Raw genomic sequence first — 17,745 nt, 5'->3', positions numbered from 1 at the left:
AAGGATATAAGCAGGTAATTCACAGAAACTAAAAAAATGGCTTACAAACAAAAAAAGGCTTTAATTCACTAGTGATTTTAGTCACAGAAATGCAAATTAAAATGAGCTTTTTGTTTTTACTCATCACGATGACAAAATAAAACCTAGGATTGATTCTATCCATCACTGATAAGGATATGGGAAAAGAGGTATACTCATTCACTGTTGGTGGGAACACACTCTGATTCAGCATTTGCAAGGGAAATTTGGCATTACTTATCAAATTAAGGTATACATGCTCACTGAGCCACCAAATCTATGGGTAAGAATTTAAGTTACATAAACAACTGCATATATAAAGATACAATGAAAGATTACTGACAGTGCTGTAGTGGCTAAACTGAAAATAACTGCTCAAGGATGGAATGGATGAACAATGTGCATGCATACAATGGAACACTGGGAAGCTACTGAAGAAAGAGCCATGCAAAAATCCAAGATCTTCATTTGGTGGTAAAAAAGCAAGCCACATCAGAGTAAGATCTTACGGGAGCACACATGCAGATAGAGGAAGAGAAAGAAAGGGACTTTACGTATGGGGTGGAGTGAAGGACTTCCATTTTTCACTTTTAAATTGCTTATGTTAAACAATAAGTATATATTGCCTTTCCAATATTAAATTCGAGAGTAAAGTAAAATGTCAATATTTAACTTAAATAACTTACTCTTGGATCTATTTGTGCATTATATGTACTTTCCTTCCTCTAAATTATATACTAAAGGGATGAAACAGTTACATTTTAAGAAAAAAATAAGTAAAACCTACCTTCAGTAATTTTACTGCACAAATTAAGTTGTCATCCATAGGATTAGAAAAGAGGGCATTCAGCAACTCCCGAAGACCGACCTGAAGAATGTCTGCCCTTGTAACCTGTCCATTTGTTCCTTTGATCTTTTGGGGAAAAGAAAATGAAAAGCAACTATGCCAAAATATAACACAGATATACAAATGGTCTAACAAAGTGCTGGCAAAATAAGTGTTTTAAGTTAAACAATACAAAACATATGGTCAGGGTCTTCCCTGGTGGCACAGTGGTTAAGAATCTGCCTGCCAATGCAAGGGACACAGGTTTGAGCCCTGGCTGGGGAAGATCCCACATGCCGCGGAGCAACTAAGCTCGTGCTCCACAACTACTGAGCCTGCGCTCTAGAGCCCGCGAGCCACAACTACTGAGCCCACGTACCACAGCTACTGAAGCCCGCATGCCTAGAGCCTGTGCTCTGCAACAAGAGAAGCCATGACAATGAGAAGTCCGCGCACCGTAAGGAAGAGTAGCGCCCGCTCGCCGCAACTAGAGAAAGCCCGCGCACAGCAACAAAGACCCAACACAGCCAAAAATAAATAAATAAATTTATATATTAAAAAAATATATACGGTCAGGATAATTTAAGCCTCCTTTAATATTACTGCTTCATAAAGCAGTCTCTAGCCTATTAACACCTTTTTGGGAACACAGAGCTTTTTTCTGCTTTTTATACTATTTAAAAATACTCTAACTTGCATCAGAATAGAATATGTATCTCAGCTCTCCGGCTTGAAGAACTGTAGGTTCAGGAGCCATGCCTTATCTTTATAACTTCCACCACACATATCATCATGACTTCTACATAGGAAGTTCAACTGCATTCTTAAAGTGACAATTCATTTAAGGTACATTTTATATTGGTGTTCTTATTTGGCTTATACAAAAATAAACTGAGAAAGATTACGGCATGAGATTTTGTTAAAAATTAAGGCCATCTGTGGTAAAAAGGCATAGTAAATTAGGCACGAGATTGGACAAAGACCTTTTAGATGCATTGACTGAGATGTACATTTGACGGTGGATTCGTGTGTCTTTTCAGTGGTATTTACAATACTAAGTCCTCAAATCAGAGTTTAAGAAGGTATACCGATATCTGGGACTAACTAGTTAAAAAAAAAAAAATCAAGCAAATCCATTACAAAAGTAATATTCAGCACTTATGTTGCCTACCAACAAGCATATACTCAAGTATGCCACCAATTTAGCTGTAGACTTTGTACAAATACATTCTATATAGAAGATTAATATATAAAATAGGACCAAAAAGAACTACTGCAGGTGAATCAGGTGAAAAAAACCAAACAAACACAGAAACTCTAGTCTCTCCCCTCTTCAAAGTTTTATGCTCTGCAGGGCAAGTTGCTTTTGGGTCACCACCTGAAAGTCAACGTACTAAATGTGCTAATATTTATGATACAAGGATTCAAAAAGGTGTGACTGTCTGTATTCCAAAAGCTTGAAATCACATGTAAACCATGGCTTTCCAAAAGTACATAAAGACTTTAAAATGCTTAGTAACTATCTCCCAACATTGCCCATGAACAGGAAGACAAAATGGTACATATGTTCCATTTGAGGACAGATACTACCATGAGTAGGTACTGAGACTATTTTCTTTATCTCCCATTTCACTTTTAATGTTATAAAAGAGTAAACACAAATCCCTTATTGAGATCAATTTATATTCTCAGGCTTTGTCAGTACTAAAAAGAAAAATTTCTCCTCACCTCCAGGTTAAGATAAAGTTCTCCCAGAAAGAGTACAAATGCATGGAATCGTTTTCGAGTCACTTCGTCCCCTTTTGCAGCTTGATCTTTAACTTCATATTCAGTCCGACATCTAATAAAGACATACCTTTTGTAATCTCACATTGCTTTGTTTTTTAAATAGTCAAACAAGATGACCATTTGTCAGTTTGGTTGTTCACAAGCAATACAGAGGCAAGTACAATGCACCAACACTCTGATTTTCTGTAATAAAAAGTGTTCCTGTCTATTGTAGCGATCAGAATATGTACTATCTTTTCATACAAAGATTCCCAGTCTTAAGAAACTGATGAGAATAGTTGAAAATAAACCTATTACTAGAACAAATTATAACAAGTTACAGCTACATAGATTTCATGAGGTTCGTTGTATATTGGCACTAAAAAACAAAACAAAAACCCTCACTGCCTCACCTTATTTATTGTCTCATAGGCTTTTAAAGAAAGCACTGTTTTTATGCGAAGTATCCCTAAAATATTCTGCTCTTGCTGAAATACGAACTTTGAACAGAGCTTTAAGAAAGATATATACAGATGACGTCCAACTAAGTTGAAAATGAATTCTTATTAAGCCCATTATTCTTAGAATTTCTATTATACAAATCAGAGAAGTGAAGTAAGAGAAGTCCCCAAATGAAACCACACAGAAACACAGAAGGCAATTAATCTGGTCTTTGTTTGGGTCTTTGTTTCTAATAGAGACTAAAGGAGTCAATTTATTTTCCCTTGTTTGATTTCTCCCTGACTTGGTGCATTCACCTTAGAGCTTACATAGTTCTTATTATCTAAAATAATCACAAGAAGCCTGTCATTGTGTATACCAATGAATTATGGTGTCAGCTACTGTTACTAAAATGGATTTTTAAAATGTACTTTTAATGTTCACCATTTTGGTGTTAAAGATTTTTTTATTTTTCTTGATAAGGTGTAAGAACATTCTAGAAAAATCATGTGTTTTATAAAAATGATTTTGATAGTTCTCCTTTTAAAGACCAAGGGAGCAGCTTATGAAGGGTTAATGGCTTTCATACCTTAGGTACCAATTTAAAAAAATTTTCAAAAAGAACCTAAAAAGTCATTTCTTGTCCAAGAATTTACCTTGGTTCAGTTTATGTATCAATCATAAACCCAGCTTAGCCTAGTGTGCCAGTGCTTACAAGCTATATTAAATGAGCGACATCTGCTGTTTGAGTCAGACATGGAAAGATATTGGTTATCTTCTCATACATATTAATTCCTCATCAGAAAAAAAGTTGGGATATCTATAAATAGAACACTGGTTAATAATGGAAAGGATCAGTTAATTAATGCCAATTCAGTTATCCAAGCACCTTGTTGGCTGCTTTCCTTTCTGTCTTTATGACTTTTCAGGTAAGAGCTTCGATGAAATGACCTTTTTGTTTTATCAACGCCATTACTATTAGATTATATATTAATATATGTTAATGTATGTACAAATGCAAATCCCTACCCTTGTACATGGTTGATTATCTAGGTGAGAGGAAAGACTCTAAAACTTTAAGCTAAAGACTTTCAATTATAAAAGTAATACATGGCTATTTCAAAAAGGTTAAAACAGAAAAATATAAAGAATAAAGACACTGCAGCCCAGAAATAACTGCTGTGAACGTAACTTCTATCTGTTTCAAAGTATTCCATATTTTTAAGTTAACAGAATTATGATCTTTTCACTTGTTATATGATTAGTGTCTTTCCATGTTGATAGCTTTGACAGTATCCTAGTACTAGAGAAGCACACACAGGGGATACAGAGTCAAAAGAGCCAGAAGAGTGATTCTCAACCATGACTACATAGTAGAATCACTTGGGGAGATTTATAAACCATGCCCACACTCTCCTTCAGTCTAATTATATCAGAATTTCCAAGACTGGAGGCTTAGCCCCATTTTAAGTCTCTAGGTAACTCTAAGGCAGAGCCAGGGGTGAGTAGCACAAGGGAAGATAAGCAAGCCTTTCTACCATCCTACCTCCTCAAAGTGCCAACTTTCACATCTTTCCAAAAGCTATAATTTGTACTTTAATGATTAGGTAAGGGTAGATATTTCTGTAACTTTGTCAGTTATATTTTTCCAAACTGCACCTATCCAGAGTCATTCCAAATACTTCTATTAAAAATAGAAATATTTCTGGCCTTTTTCTTACTCATTCCTAAGAGGCCTCTCTTTTCATATTAAATAAATGAGCTCACTGCCATGTTGTTACAAATGTCCCTATTTTTACTTCACTTCTTATAAATTTATGACCCCTCCAATATTATAATCTATATGAAATTAAGTTTAATCTCTTGTTTTAGGGCCTGAGGTATCATGTCTTGCTTAAAATGGCTTTACCAACCTAATATTTTTGTTTGTCATTTTTTCCCCTAGTATTTACTGTTTCAGTTTTATATCTGAAATATATTTTGGTGTAAAGAATGAGACAGGAACCCATCTTTGTTTTTTTCTTCCCAAATGACTAGCCAGTTATGTCAGCAGCACAATTTGTCTTTTACTCATGTATCTGAAGTGTCACCTTCGTTAAAAGCTTAATTTTCAAGTGTCTCTGGAGTGTACTTTTGGAGTCTTTATTCTGTTCCAGTGCAGTTTAACCACACGATGGAATACTTTGCAACCATTAAAAGTATCTTTAAAGAACTAACAGGCAATCTCTAATAAACTCAAAGACAACCTTGTTATTGAATAAAACAACTCAGATTATAAGAAAATTCATTTCCCTACATTAGCTCATTAATTCAATGTCATCCCAAAACATAAATAAGTAACAACATTTGTGTAATTTCACATGCTGATTCTAAAGTTCAGAGAAAATAAGCATGCAAGAATAGCAAAGAAGACTACACACACACACACAGACACACAAACGAATGGGGAACTAGTGTGAAAAAATGAGAGTTTTTTAATAGCCTGGTAATAAAACAGGAAGAGAACAAGTAATGAATGGAATAGAATGAAAGTCCAGAATCAACGCAAATATAAGGATGTATGTAGTGTGATAAAGGCAGCAGTTCTAATAAGGAATGGATCATTCAAAAAAGTGGTATGGGAAAAATTGGTTAAACATGTGGCAATAAATGAAATTAGATCCTTACTCAAGCCAAAAGTACTAAAAAATATGTAAAGTGACTATTTTTAAGATCTTGGAAAAGGAAAAGACCTTTCTAGGCACAAAACCAAAGGCAGAAACCATCATAAGAAAAAGGCATATATATGACTATAAACTTAATACTATACAAATAAGAATGGTCTGCCCTTGGACTTCCCCGGTGGCGCAGCGGTTAAGAATCCACCTGCCAGGCTTCCCTGGTGGTGCAGTGGTCAAGAATCCACCTGCCAATGCAGGGTACACGGGTTTGAACCCTAGTCCAGGAAGATCCGAATGTCACGGAGCAACTAAGCCTGTGCACCACAACTAGTGAGCCTGTGCTCTAGAGCCCGCGAGCCACAAATACTGAGCCCACGAGCTGCAACTACTGAAGCCTGCATGCCTAGAGCCCGTGCTCCACAACAAGAGAAGCCACTGCAATGAGAAGCCCGCTCACAACAAATAGTAGCCCTTGCTCACTGCAACTAGAGAAAGCCCCTGCACAGCAACGAAGATCCAATGCAGCCAAAAATAAAAAATAAAATAAAAATTTTAAAAAGAAAGAAAAAAGAATGGTTGCCCTATTCTCCCCTGCAACTTTCTATAAAGAACAGTCTTTAGCAAAGAAGAATGGTCAAATTCTAGTACATTTAGAAGTAGTTTTCCTTTAATTTCATATATACACACTAACCTTTGAAGTAGCAATTGGCGGAAGTTGCCACTCTGTGGGCTAATTGTCAGATGATGGGACAGGTAATTACAGAGGCGAGCTCCCATGTAAGAGAAATTTGGGATAGATGTGGCCTTTCAAAAAGAAAAAAGTTTTATATGACACAGACACATCAAGTTATTAATGCAAACACTTAACAGCAATATTCTAAAGAGGAAAAACATTCCTGCCCCCAAAACTATACAGAAAAATGTACAAGTCATTTGTAATTGTTAGGCATAAGGATATTAACTCTCCCTCCCAACCTTACACCAAGAACCAGAATAAGTACAAAGAAAAACATTAAGGTAAGCTCTCCCCACCATTTACCCGAGGTTAGCAGAAAGCAAAGAGATAAATCTCTCTTTACACCAACTAATTTTTGCACAAAATATGTACATGTACCCAGTTGCATAGTGCCAATTATGAAGTATATTTGCCAAACTAATGATCTGTGGCATTTCTCAGGAATAGGATGGCACCAACTTTGGCATCTAGCAGTCCAGAACAAGAATCCCAGGCCTGTTTTGTGACCCTGGATATCTCTAAACCTCCCTGAGCTTCAGTTTCTTGATTCCTAAAGAGGTAATTAACGGTACCTGATGCAAAAGATTAACACTTCAACAACACTCCAAACACTTGGGGTAATAAAAGAGGAAATCAAAAGAAATAAGCTATTTTTAATAAGAAGACAGGGGAAAAACACTGAGTATCAAAGACTGTGTGACATAGCCAAAGAAGTACTCAGGAAGTTTAACTTTCACTGCAGTTTTTAAAGAACAGTAGAACACACACATTAAGAGGTTAAGGGACTTGGCCAATCCCACAAAGGTAGTAGTTTACCATAGTCTAGATCTAACAAATGGCCTGATGCCCCTCCAATCCTATGTTGGGTCTACTTACTCATGTGCAACCTTAGACAAGTCATTTAACCTCTGTTAAGCTATGTATAAAATGGGGATAAGAGTAATACCTTGCAACCACTGAGGATTAAATGAGTTAACTACAGGTCAAGTGTTTAGCATTGCCCGGCATGGAGTAAGTACTTTATAGTTAGAACTTTTTATTTCTAATTATTTCCTTGCTCACACAGGACCCTGTACATTTCTCAGCAAGGAAGAAAGATTGATTTCTCCTGACATTCATGTATGTGTATCTGGTACCCCAGAAGACTTGAAATTCAAAATTTATACTTTTCCCATTATTGGCATTGCCTGTTTTCCTTTACTTTTAAAATTTAAAGTAAATTTAAAGACAACAAGGCTGGTCATTAAAGTTTCCTGCCTCCCTGCTATACCTCAATTTTACTTCCATAGACAACCACTTTCAATTCTTTCAGCTGAAAAGGTTTTAACCTCCGTATCTCCATGCTCCATGATTTGAGTTTAGCCATTTCTTACTAGCTCCCCACGAAGGAAGATGAGCATTTACTTTTCACCCTGTTTAACCTTACTTCATTCCACTATGGTATAACTGTAGATACACTGTGATTTTTTAAAATAGTTTTGTGTTTCCCTTTACAGTTGTACCATGTATTATGCTGATTTCTCCTCTCTTGCACAACCTTGTTTTCCCTAGACTTAATTTTTTCTACTTTTTAAATATATTTCTCACTGACTTCTCATTAGTTTTTTCTTCTTAATATCTTCAAACATAAGGGAGTGTGCTCATCTTACCAGGGAAGTCTCTCCTGGAGCATTCTGCCCGATTCCAGTGAAGCCTTGTACCTCTAGGCCTACTATGTGCATGGCTACTATCTTGGGATCTCCCTTCACCATCATCTGGATGATTCACTTAGCCTCTCCTGTAAAATACCCTGTTTCCTAGTTCCCATGTCTTCATCCTTAAATCGTCCTTTTGGTGGAGTACCTCCTTCAATAACTTCAAGAAGGATTATGATAAAACTTCAAACTGGTTACTCAGTGCAAAAAGATCTAGACAGTCTAATTTTTTTAGATTTTCAAGCAATCTTTTTAGCCTCATTCCATCCTTATCCTAGAACCTTTTTGGAGATTCTGCATCATAAATCAGGGCGATTCTCGACTTTCCCCACTGGCTTGGAATTCAACTTTTAAAAAAATCCGCCAGGTCAGTTACCACTCACCCATCTGCGTTCTTGTCTCCAAAATGGGTACTTCTATCTCCTTTCGCCATATAAGTCCTTATGGGCTTTTGGTGTTCTAAAATCCCCACACTGTCATTTTATAGTAGTATTTGGTGAGGAATCAAAATTGAGTATGTAGGTTTAATCTGGGTTTTTTTTGTTTTTTTTTTTTTTTACTGTTGGTAAATCTATATCACTGACCATAAAATGGTAGAACTTAAAATATTTGAAGCATTGGCTTTGAGACAATCACAGAAATTGTAGTTTGTTAGGTTAGAGCCTTTCTAACCAACCCTGATATAATATGAGCATAATAAGAACTATAATAATATAATTCTGATATAAGAACTATAATCAAGCAGCCTACTGAAGAGCTGAAACTAAATAGAGCCAGAAAAGCAAAAAAAAAACAGTAAAATTCTTCCATTTTCTTATCTAATATTCCTTTTTAATCCATTTAGATGGCAAAAGTAGGAATCAGGACAAATAGAGCAGATCTATCTTCCTAAAACCTCAGGCATTTTCAGAAATCTAAGAGTTGGCCAGGTAATACTGAGGTCCAGTAACAATCCAGAACAAACTGGAAAAGTAGTCAAATGAAACACGAGGTAGGATTAAGAAAACACACAAAAAACAACCTGCTATCATAAGTCACCCTCACATCTATTCCAAGTTTGAGCTGCTCTTTCAGCAATGACTGAAACAGAAATATAACCTTTGGTGGCATTTATCTCCTACTCTGTTTTTGGCCAGTCTCCTCAATGACCTTAAATTTGTCTTCAAAATTGAGTGTTGTCTATTTTTTCCCCCTTAAAATAGCATTAATGTGTCAATGACCAATATGCTAGAATTAAAACTAAACTTTGTGTGAACAACCTAGGCTGACATTAGATTTTTTTAAAGGAGTTGAGATGTAAATCCTTGAAATTTTTAAAGACAAACAGAAATGTTAAGACTTAAATCAAGGTGTTTTGTGGTCCTTTTTTTTTTTTTTAAATAAAGAATTATTTGTGAGGCAAAAAAGTTCTCCCATGACTTTTTTTCTCCCCTACTCCAATAATGGCAGATCCTTATAAAACAGGGGTTTGGAAAAAAGGCATGATACTCATGTAGTGGCCTCAGAAGTGTCCAAAGCTCCTTCCAACTGCCTGTACAGAGCCTTGGCTACACAGGAAAATTTGCAGTCTGGCTCTAGTTCTGGATCCCTAATTACAGAAATTCTGTACGATAGAGACTTAAAAGCTCTCATGAACCATAGAGTCAAGGAGTGTGGAGGCTGGTGAACACGTACCTGGCCTCCCTCAAGGAGCAGCCACCACCTCTGGGCATCAAGGAAGCTATCCAGTGATTGCCCCATGCTATTAGCCAACCTACCTGTTGATAGATGAGTTCCACAAGTTCTTGCAAAGCATCATCTGTTGTAACCCAGCCATTCAGTGTCTCTGCAAACTGTTCAATTTCAGTTTCAAAACTGCCAGGCTGCTCTGTAAGATGATTCAAAAAATCCTGAACATATTCTGACAAAGTGGGATAATCCTCACAACCATCCTCATAGGATTCCTATAGATCAAAAGGTTAAAAAAAATTAATCCAAGCCACTGGCTAAAAAAACATGAAGCAGCTTTGAGTTGGGATGTCTGTAGCTCAAATTATATTTTTAAGAATCCTTAACCTGATAAAATGTGTTATTTTCTTCAAAAAGTTAAGTCCACTTCTTCCTTGCCCAATAGCCAAAATGTTATAATAGAAGGGCTTCATCTCGCTGGGTAGAGAATTGTCTTCTCACCTCTGGTAGATTTACAAGATGGCTGAGAAATAAAGTTTAAACCAACATTTCATTATAATACCAAGATCAAAATTAAGATTTATAGATACAATAAGATCCAGGATTTGTTTCAAAATGGGAGGGGGAGAGGGACCAGAGATATAGAAACAAGAATGGCCACCTGTAGCTAACTATTGAGGCCATAGGCATTCATTATACCATTCTCTATCCTTGTAGATATTTGACAATTTCTATATTGAAAAATGAAGTTTGTCATCTGTCAATCCCCAAGGACATGGAAATAAATATATAGTTAAATGACTATAAAATATCATAGTGTACAGTGGTAGGAGACTTGCTATGTCCAAGTTTCCAGCCAATCTTGATAGTAGCAACAGTTTCCAATTAATATCCATCACTACCACCCCAATGTTCATAGCAACATTATTTACAATAGCCAAGGTACGGAAGCAACCTAAATGCCCGTCGACAGATGAATGGATAAAGAAGATGTGGTACTTATATATAACGGAATATTACTCAGTCATAAAAAAGAATGAAATAATGCTATTTGAAGCAACATGGATGGACCTAGAGATTATCATACTAAGTGAAGTCAGTCAGACAGAGAAAGACAAAGATCATATGATATCACTTACATGTGGAATCTAAAAAAAATGACACAAATGAACATATTCACAAAATAGAAATGGAGTCACAAAGTTTGTAGAAAACAAACTTATGGCTACCAGGGAGGAAAGGAGGGAGAAGGGATAAACTGAGAGAATGGGACTGACATATACACACTACTATATATAAAACAGATAACTAATAAGGACCTACTGTATAGCAAAAGGAACTCTACTCAATACTCTGTAATGACCTATATGGGAAAAGAATCTAAAAAAGAGTGGATATATGTATAACTGATTCACTTTGCTGAAACTAACACAACATTGTAAATTAACTATACTCCAATACAATTTTTTTTAAATATACCACTATCACCTTTAAGTAGTTCCCAACCTTTTAATTAAAAGAACACAGAACCATATTTTAGTATTATTTAATTTTTAGAGAGACTTACAGCCAATAAAAATTTCTGGGAAGATAGACAAGGGATAATAGTAGTTACATCTGGAGTGAGGAAACATTTATGTTATAAATACAGACCCTTTATTATGAAATGTGAAAGCAGTTAAGCATTATAAATGCATGTATATTAAATAATTACTTAATGTTAACCACAAACGTGTGAATTTTACAATTAAAAACTAGTTTAAGTTTCTGATATACAGTTTAGAGTTTTATAGATTTGTAGTATCCTACTATTAATGACAATGAAAAGCGGGAAGTCTACAGGTCCCAGTTGATGGTACTGATTTCTTAACTGTTCCTATCAAACGTCATTCATTGTGGCAAATGCAGTTTAGAACACTGATTTCAGTCTTTTTTTTTTCCAAATAAGCATAACTCTTTTAAGAGAATTTGAAGTGGGAAAGTAGAGCTGTTCTGAAAAAAGGTGAAAAGGGGATTCAGGGCCTGTTGTTTCAAGCAAAAAGGGAGACACAGTATTCTGAACAGATAAGCACTCCAATGTGTTTGAATTAAAGCTTGTATTAGTTCTCTAGTACCAGATTTTTAAAAGTATACATTTCTTCAGTCTTCAATGTGAAGTCAAATGGCTTCCAAGCAGAGGAATATTTAAGTTTTATTTTTCTTAGAAAGAGTTCTGTGACAAGAGGTTAGGAGGGACATCAACTAGAAAACTCACTTCCGGGGGAGGCGGTACATATGGGGGGATAGGGGTATATGGGAACTCTCTGTACTCGCCAATCAGCTGTGCTGTGAATCTAAAGCTGCTCTAAAAAACAGTCTATTAATTAAAAAAAAACAAAAACAAAAACAAAAAAGAAAACTCACTTCCCAGTAGGTACTTTGAATACACTGTCAAGAGATGAGAACCTAATCCAAAGCAGTGGGACAAAAGGAAATGATCACTTAGGTGGAATAGTCGAGACTATTTTAGTTAACTTGATTGGAAGCGGGCAAGAGTGTGAAAGAGGAAAGTGAGTCAATACACCACAAGCTTTTAGCCTGAGCAGCTAGTTAGAATATAAAAGTATAAGAAGAGGTTTGCAAAAGATAAATTCTTTTTCGTTCTTGAGTTTGAATGTGAGATCCTCAGAAAAGGTCAAGACAAATGGAAACACAAGCCTGGAGTTAAGAGGAAGAATTAGATTCCCGAGTTATCAACAGGCAGGTTGGTGATGGTCAGATTCTAGGGGATTCTAGTATCACTAAGGGAGGTAATAAAACAGACAAAAGACAGAACCTCAGAGCCTGCAGTCTGAGGGAAGGAGGAATGGTCTCAAAGTTGGGAGGACGAAGTACTGCCACAGAAGCCAAAGGAAAAGGTAAATGAGGAGAGGGGCTCATAATAGCAAATGCTACAGAATGTCATTGGTTAAAATCTGAGAGAATGATGGTTGCAGAGTCTTAGGAATCAGAACTATGCACACAGAGAAAAAACCTGAGTATATTAGTATCTTAAATATTCAGTTTTTATAAAAAGGAAGAAATCCTGAAAGGCTGAAAAGGTACCCTTGGCACCTAGAACAGGACCCACACTGGGAATTAAACCTTATAGATCACACTGTGGTCAACAAAGTCTATCTAGATGAGGTTTAAGAGGACGATAGATTTTAAAACCCAAACAACATCAGCATCTGTCACAAAAATAATATCAGTACAATTAAGAGGATCAGTCTGCAGAGGTTTGAACGGTCAGTGAGAAGTAAAGTAGTACCAACAGTGAATAATTTTTCATTTTGGAGAACATCACTATTGAAAGGCAGAAGAAAAACTGGGCAGTAAGTTGAAGGAGGATGTTCTTAGCAAAAGCTGGGATTTTTTTGTGCACGTGGGGGTGGGGTGGGGTGGGGTTGTCTCTTAATAAATGCTTTATCAACTCCTGTGTGGAATTTTTGGTTCTCGTAAGTGAACCGTGATTAAATATTCAAGATGTAATGGCTTACCTGAGAAGAAGCAATGGCCAGGAATAGATGGATACAGCAACTCATTGGTAAGAAGGCATGGTAAGCAGTAAAATTCTAGCAGTGGGATTAGAGGAAGGATTGAAGATAAAAGGGCTTGGAGTTTTAGAAGGGTTATGAAAGCACAGCAAAAGACTATCAGAAAAAATTTAAAAAGCATGCACTTTTGAGAGCAGATCCAGCTCAATGATACCAGGCAAACAGCTTCTCATGTGTGTAACAAAAGCAGACTCAAGGAACTTCTGGAAACCCAGCTAGGAGACCACTAGAATAGAGGCTCTACAAAGACAAGAATTTTTGTCCATTTTATCCACTGCTGTATCCCCAGCCCCTGACTTGTGGTAAGCATTCGACTTTTATTTTATTTTATTTTTGGCTGCGTTGGGTCTTCATTGCCGCACGCAGGCTTTCTCTAGTTGCGGCGAGTGGGCATTACTCTTCATTGCAGTGTGTGGGCTTCTCGTTGTGGAGGCTCCTCTTTGTTTCCCAGCACGGGCTCTAGGCGCGCGGGCTTCAGCAGTTGTGGCTCACGGGCTCTGGAGCACAGGCTCAGTAGTTGTGGCACATGGGCTTAGTTGCTCCACGGCATACGGGATCTTCCTGGACCAGGGCTCAAACCCGCATCCCCTGCATTGGCAGGCAGATTCTTAACCACTGTGCCACCAGGGAAGCCCTCAACTATTTCTTAATGAGTGAGTGACTTTGGATTACGGTTACTACAAGGAAAAGTTTCTCTCATAACCAGATTTTATCCTAAGACTTGGGAAAAACAAGGATTTTGCTGTTCTGTGACTAACTGGATTGAGAAAAACTCCTAGCTTTGACAGAGGGTAAAAGGGTAAGGCCCGAAAATATATCAGGGCAGGGGTAGCAAGCTTGAATGCCTATAGAATCCAGGTGGATTACAGGCAAATGAAGTAAGCCAGTGAGCAAATTACAGCTTACACATTCTATATAAAGGGGCTGCCTCTATTCAGCTCCAGCCAACTCTGCTCTATCAAAACAGCAGTCCAGTACGGCCAGATCTTATGGATTTCAAGAGAAACCAAAAAATTCAGATTTGCAATATCTAATTTAAGTACCGGTAAATTATAAAGCCCCTTTTAAAAATACTCAGGGCCAAAAAAGACACACCTGCAGGGTACACGTGAGCCACAGGCTTCCAGTCTGCAATCTTTTCTGGCAAAATGAGTGCAGCAGGAGCTGAGGAGACCAAGGAGCGCCTAAAAGATGGCCGTGGCTCAAAGGAGGTGGACTAACATGGCTCAACACACTGCTCTCAGGAATCACTTGAACTATGTATAAAACTAGTTGGTAAAGAACTGCAAAAAAAAAAAATTGCATCCCTCCCACCATAAGATAGCCCAAATCAATAGGAAGACAAACAAATGAGGAACATTTGTGGTTCTTAAGGTAAGTATCCTTAAGAGTTATTCAACTACTCACAGCTCTCCAATGGTTCCTTTCTTCTCTAAGCCAAATACAGTTTTGGGGCAAGAATCCAGCTGCTCTCATTTCTACTTTACCTGATTGATGGCCCATTCCACCCCAAATCAATTGCTCTTCCTACTATGCCTATATTTTCCCCCTCCAGCCCCAAGGTTCTTCTTAATGCAGTCTAAGATGCATGAAGTTTCTACAATATGGAATAAAGCTTTCCCATGCTTTCTATCAAATATGAAAGTCAAGTCCCCCCATTCTCGCCCCAAAAGTAACAAAAAAAGGTGTGCCACCATTAGTGGATCAGGTACATTCAAATTAAAAAACTAACACCCATCCACCAGAATGGCTAAACTTAAATAGCAAATACCTAGTGCTGACAAGGAATTAAAGCGACTGGAAACCAAACAGTACTCAATGCATACATTGGAACAGTCTCTTTGGAAAAATATTTGGCAGTCTCTACTAAAGCTGGCTACCTTGAGTCCCAACAACTCCACTCCTAGGTATATACCAAACAGAAACAAGGGCAAATGTCCACCAAGGCATGGACAAGAATAGCAGCCCTAATCGTACAAGCCCCAAACTGAAAGCTACCCAAGTGCTCATCAACAGACAAATATTCACACAATGGAATGCTATGAGAATTAGTCACCTCCAATTACATGCTACAATATGGATTACTTTTGATATTGAATGAAAGAAAAATATATTTTATATGACTCCATTTATATGAACTTTGAACAGAGGCAAAACTATTGTTCAAGCAAAATAGCGGTTACCTTTGGAGAACAGTAACGATTAGAAGGGGACAGAGCGGGCTTTGGGGGTGTTGATAACTTAATGTACACTATTCTGTATATTACATGTCAAAAAATGAAGACTGGAAAAACAGGACTTATGCTAAAGTATTATCATTTCTTCAATCCAGAATGGGCCCTGCCCTGCTTATCTATAATTAATCGCTATGCATTTACATAGCACAACAAATTCCTTTCTATATATCCCAATCGTGCTTGGTGTTTTTTCCTGCCATTTAAGTGTGATCAATTTCTAAAATTCTTACGTTATTGACAAAGATGACTCTGAAAGTTTAAAACACTTTATCAAAAGTTTAAAACACTTCATCAAAACTCCCTACATTTCTACATAACTGTTAATTAGAACCAGAAACACTTCTATTTTAACATAACAGAGCCCAGATGTGTATTTCTCAACATTCAAAAACCTACCTGAATTAGTCTGCAGCAAAACCACTGATAATTTACCCTAAAGCTACCAATGAATATTCAGCTGTCCTACTAAAATCAAAAATTAACTTTGCCAGGCCACTATTCTATAGGTTGTCCATAAAGTCAGGACACAGACTTTAGTTTCATAGACTGAAGATGTCCTTGACCACCTTAAATTTATTAGCCTAGAGATAGTCTATAGATGCTGGAAATACAGCAGGAAACAAAATAGACAAGATTGTCTACTCTTAAGCTTACATTCTGATCTCTTGAATATAATAACTACAAAATACATTCTTGAATCAATTTTGTTTCATGATTTCAAGAAATTCATACAATGTTTTATGTGTGGTACAGAAAGCACACCAGTATACTGATAAATGATGCAATAACCGTATTATTCCAATAATATTAACCTAGAGTTGCAGTAAAACTGTACTTACTGTATAATTAGAAGAATAACTTGATGGGTAAAATTCAGGGGCGTTCACGGACAGCTTAGACATTAACACAGGAGCTGCAACCACCTGGGGTTTAGCCATTGTTGACTCCGAATTCTGCTGTGGGCTATTATCCTGCGAACTAGGTGGAGCTCTCAGGGGCCTCGTTTGTTCTGAGAAAGGAAAAAAAAAATCGGTGTTAGATGCGTTCATTCCCTTGTATAACAACTTACTGTACACTGAGAAGCCATCTGAGCAGGGATGGTTTTTAAGTCAAACAAGAACCCTCACGAAATTTAAGGTTATCGCCAGGATATGCGCAGAGAGCCTACAAAAAGGAACAATAGACTTGCTTTAGCTCATTTATGAACAGACCTGCTTCCTGAATAAACATTTGAGGGCTTATTTTTCCTTTTTTTTTTTCTTTTTAAAGTCGGTTAAAAAGAGATGGTTGCCCGCCTAAGGCCTCCCTCTCGGGGGCTGGGGAGGGGGAGGCGATTTTTACTTCCTCCCGGGACAACAGAACTCAGGAGACCACGCACCGGACCCCTCCCCCAGCCCGGGCGCACAAAGGATTCCAGCGGCCACCTTCCAAACCCCGTTCCGGGCCCGTCCCCACCCCGTAACAACCGGGCCCCTCGGGGAATGCTTTCGGGGAACCGGGAGGAAAGACGAGACAGAGCGCCGCCCTCGCCCGCGCGCGTAGGGCCGTGGGGAAGCGTTTGGCCCAGGAGGACGGGGTCCCCTAGAGCGGCTCCGTACCTGGGAGCGCCCCGGGCCGGGGAGGCCTCTGGGGGCCGGCGGGGACCTCGCACTGGGCCCCTGGCGGCGGGGCCGTCCTGGGCTGGCGCAGCGGCGGCGGCTGCAGGAAGCCCGGGGCTTTTGGCTGCGGCGGCGGCGGGTGCCGCGGCCGCTCAGCAGGCCCAGTTCCGCTCGGGAAACCGCCGCCCTCAGGCCCGCCCCCTCCGCGGCCCAGGCCCAGGCCCCGGCTCCGGCCCCGACCAGCACCTGGGGCCCGATCGAAACCGTCCGACATGCTCCTCCTCCTCCTCCTGCGGGGGCCACCGCCGCTGCGCTCGGAAGAGGACGCCGGGAGAGGCGTCGCAGGCCGGCTCTCGCCGCCGAGCTCACTGGGGCCTCATGGAGGAGGAGGGCGGCGGGCCCCTGCTCGGCTCTTCCGCGCTTCGGCGGAGCGGACGGCAGCTTGAGCACCCGCCAAAGCCGCCGCACCGGAGCGCCCGGCCCCCACGGCTACCCTCCGCTTTCTGATTCTCCCCCAAAACCCAG

The 17,745-nt window shown here is 38.7% G+C and overlaps 1 protein-coding gene across 2 annotated transcripts in view; it reads right to left on the bottom strand.

Moving 5' to 3' along the window:
• The window catches only part of PAIP1 (poly(A) binding protein interacting protein 1), a 29,097-nt gene extending 11,352 nt beyond the window's left edge, over nt 1-17,745 (bottom strand). The window contains exons 1-6 of one of the 2 annotated variants that reach the window (XM_032627523.1): nt 17,221-17,745; nt 16,462-16,631; nt 9,900-10,085; nt 6,404-6,516; nt 2,573-2,684; nt 806-931 (exon numbers count right to left, since the gene is read on the bottom strand). In XM_032627523.1, the coding sequence (XP_032483414.1) occupies nt 806-931; nt 2,573-2,684; nt 6,404-6,516; nt 9,900-10,085; nt 16,462-16,631; nt 17,221-17,494 (981 nt within the window). In that variant the 5' untranslated portion in view covers nt 17,495-17,745. The remainder of the gene's footprint in view (nt 1-805; nt 932-2,572; nt 2,685-6,403; nt 6,517-9,899; nt 10,086-16,461; nt 16,632-17,220) is intronic. The other variant, XM_032627524.1, reaches the window with a different exon arrangement.

This window comes from Phocoena sinus, chromosome 3 (assembly GCF_008692025.1).
Source record: "Phocoena sinus isolate mPhoSin1 chromosome 3, mPhoSin1.pri, whole genome shotgun sequence".
NCBI classification, from domain to species: domain Eukaryota; kingdom Metazoa; phylum Chordata; class Mammalia; order Artiodactyla; family Phocoenidae; genus Phocoena; species Phocoena sinus.
This window is presented reverse-complemented; position numbering and strand designations above follow the sequence as displayed.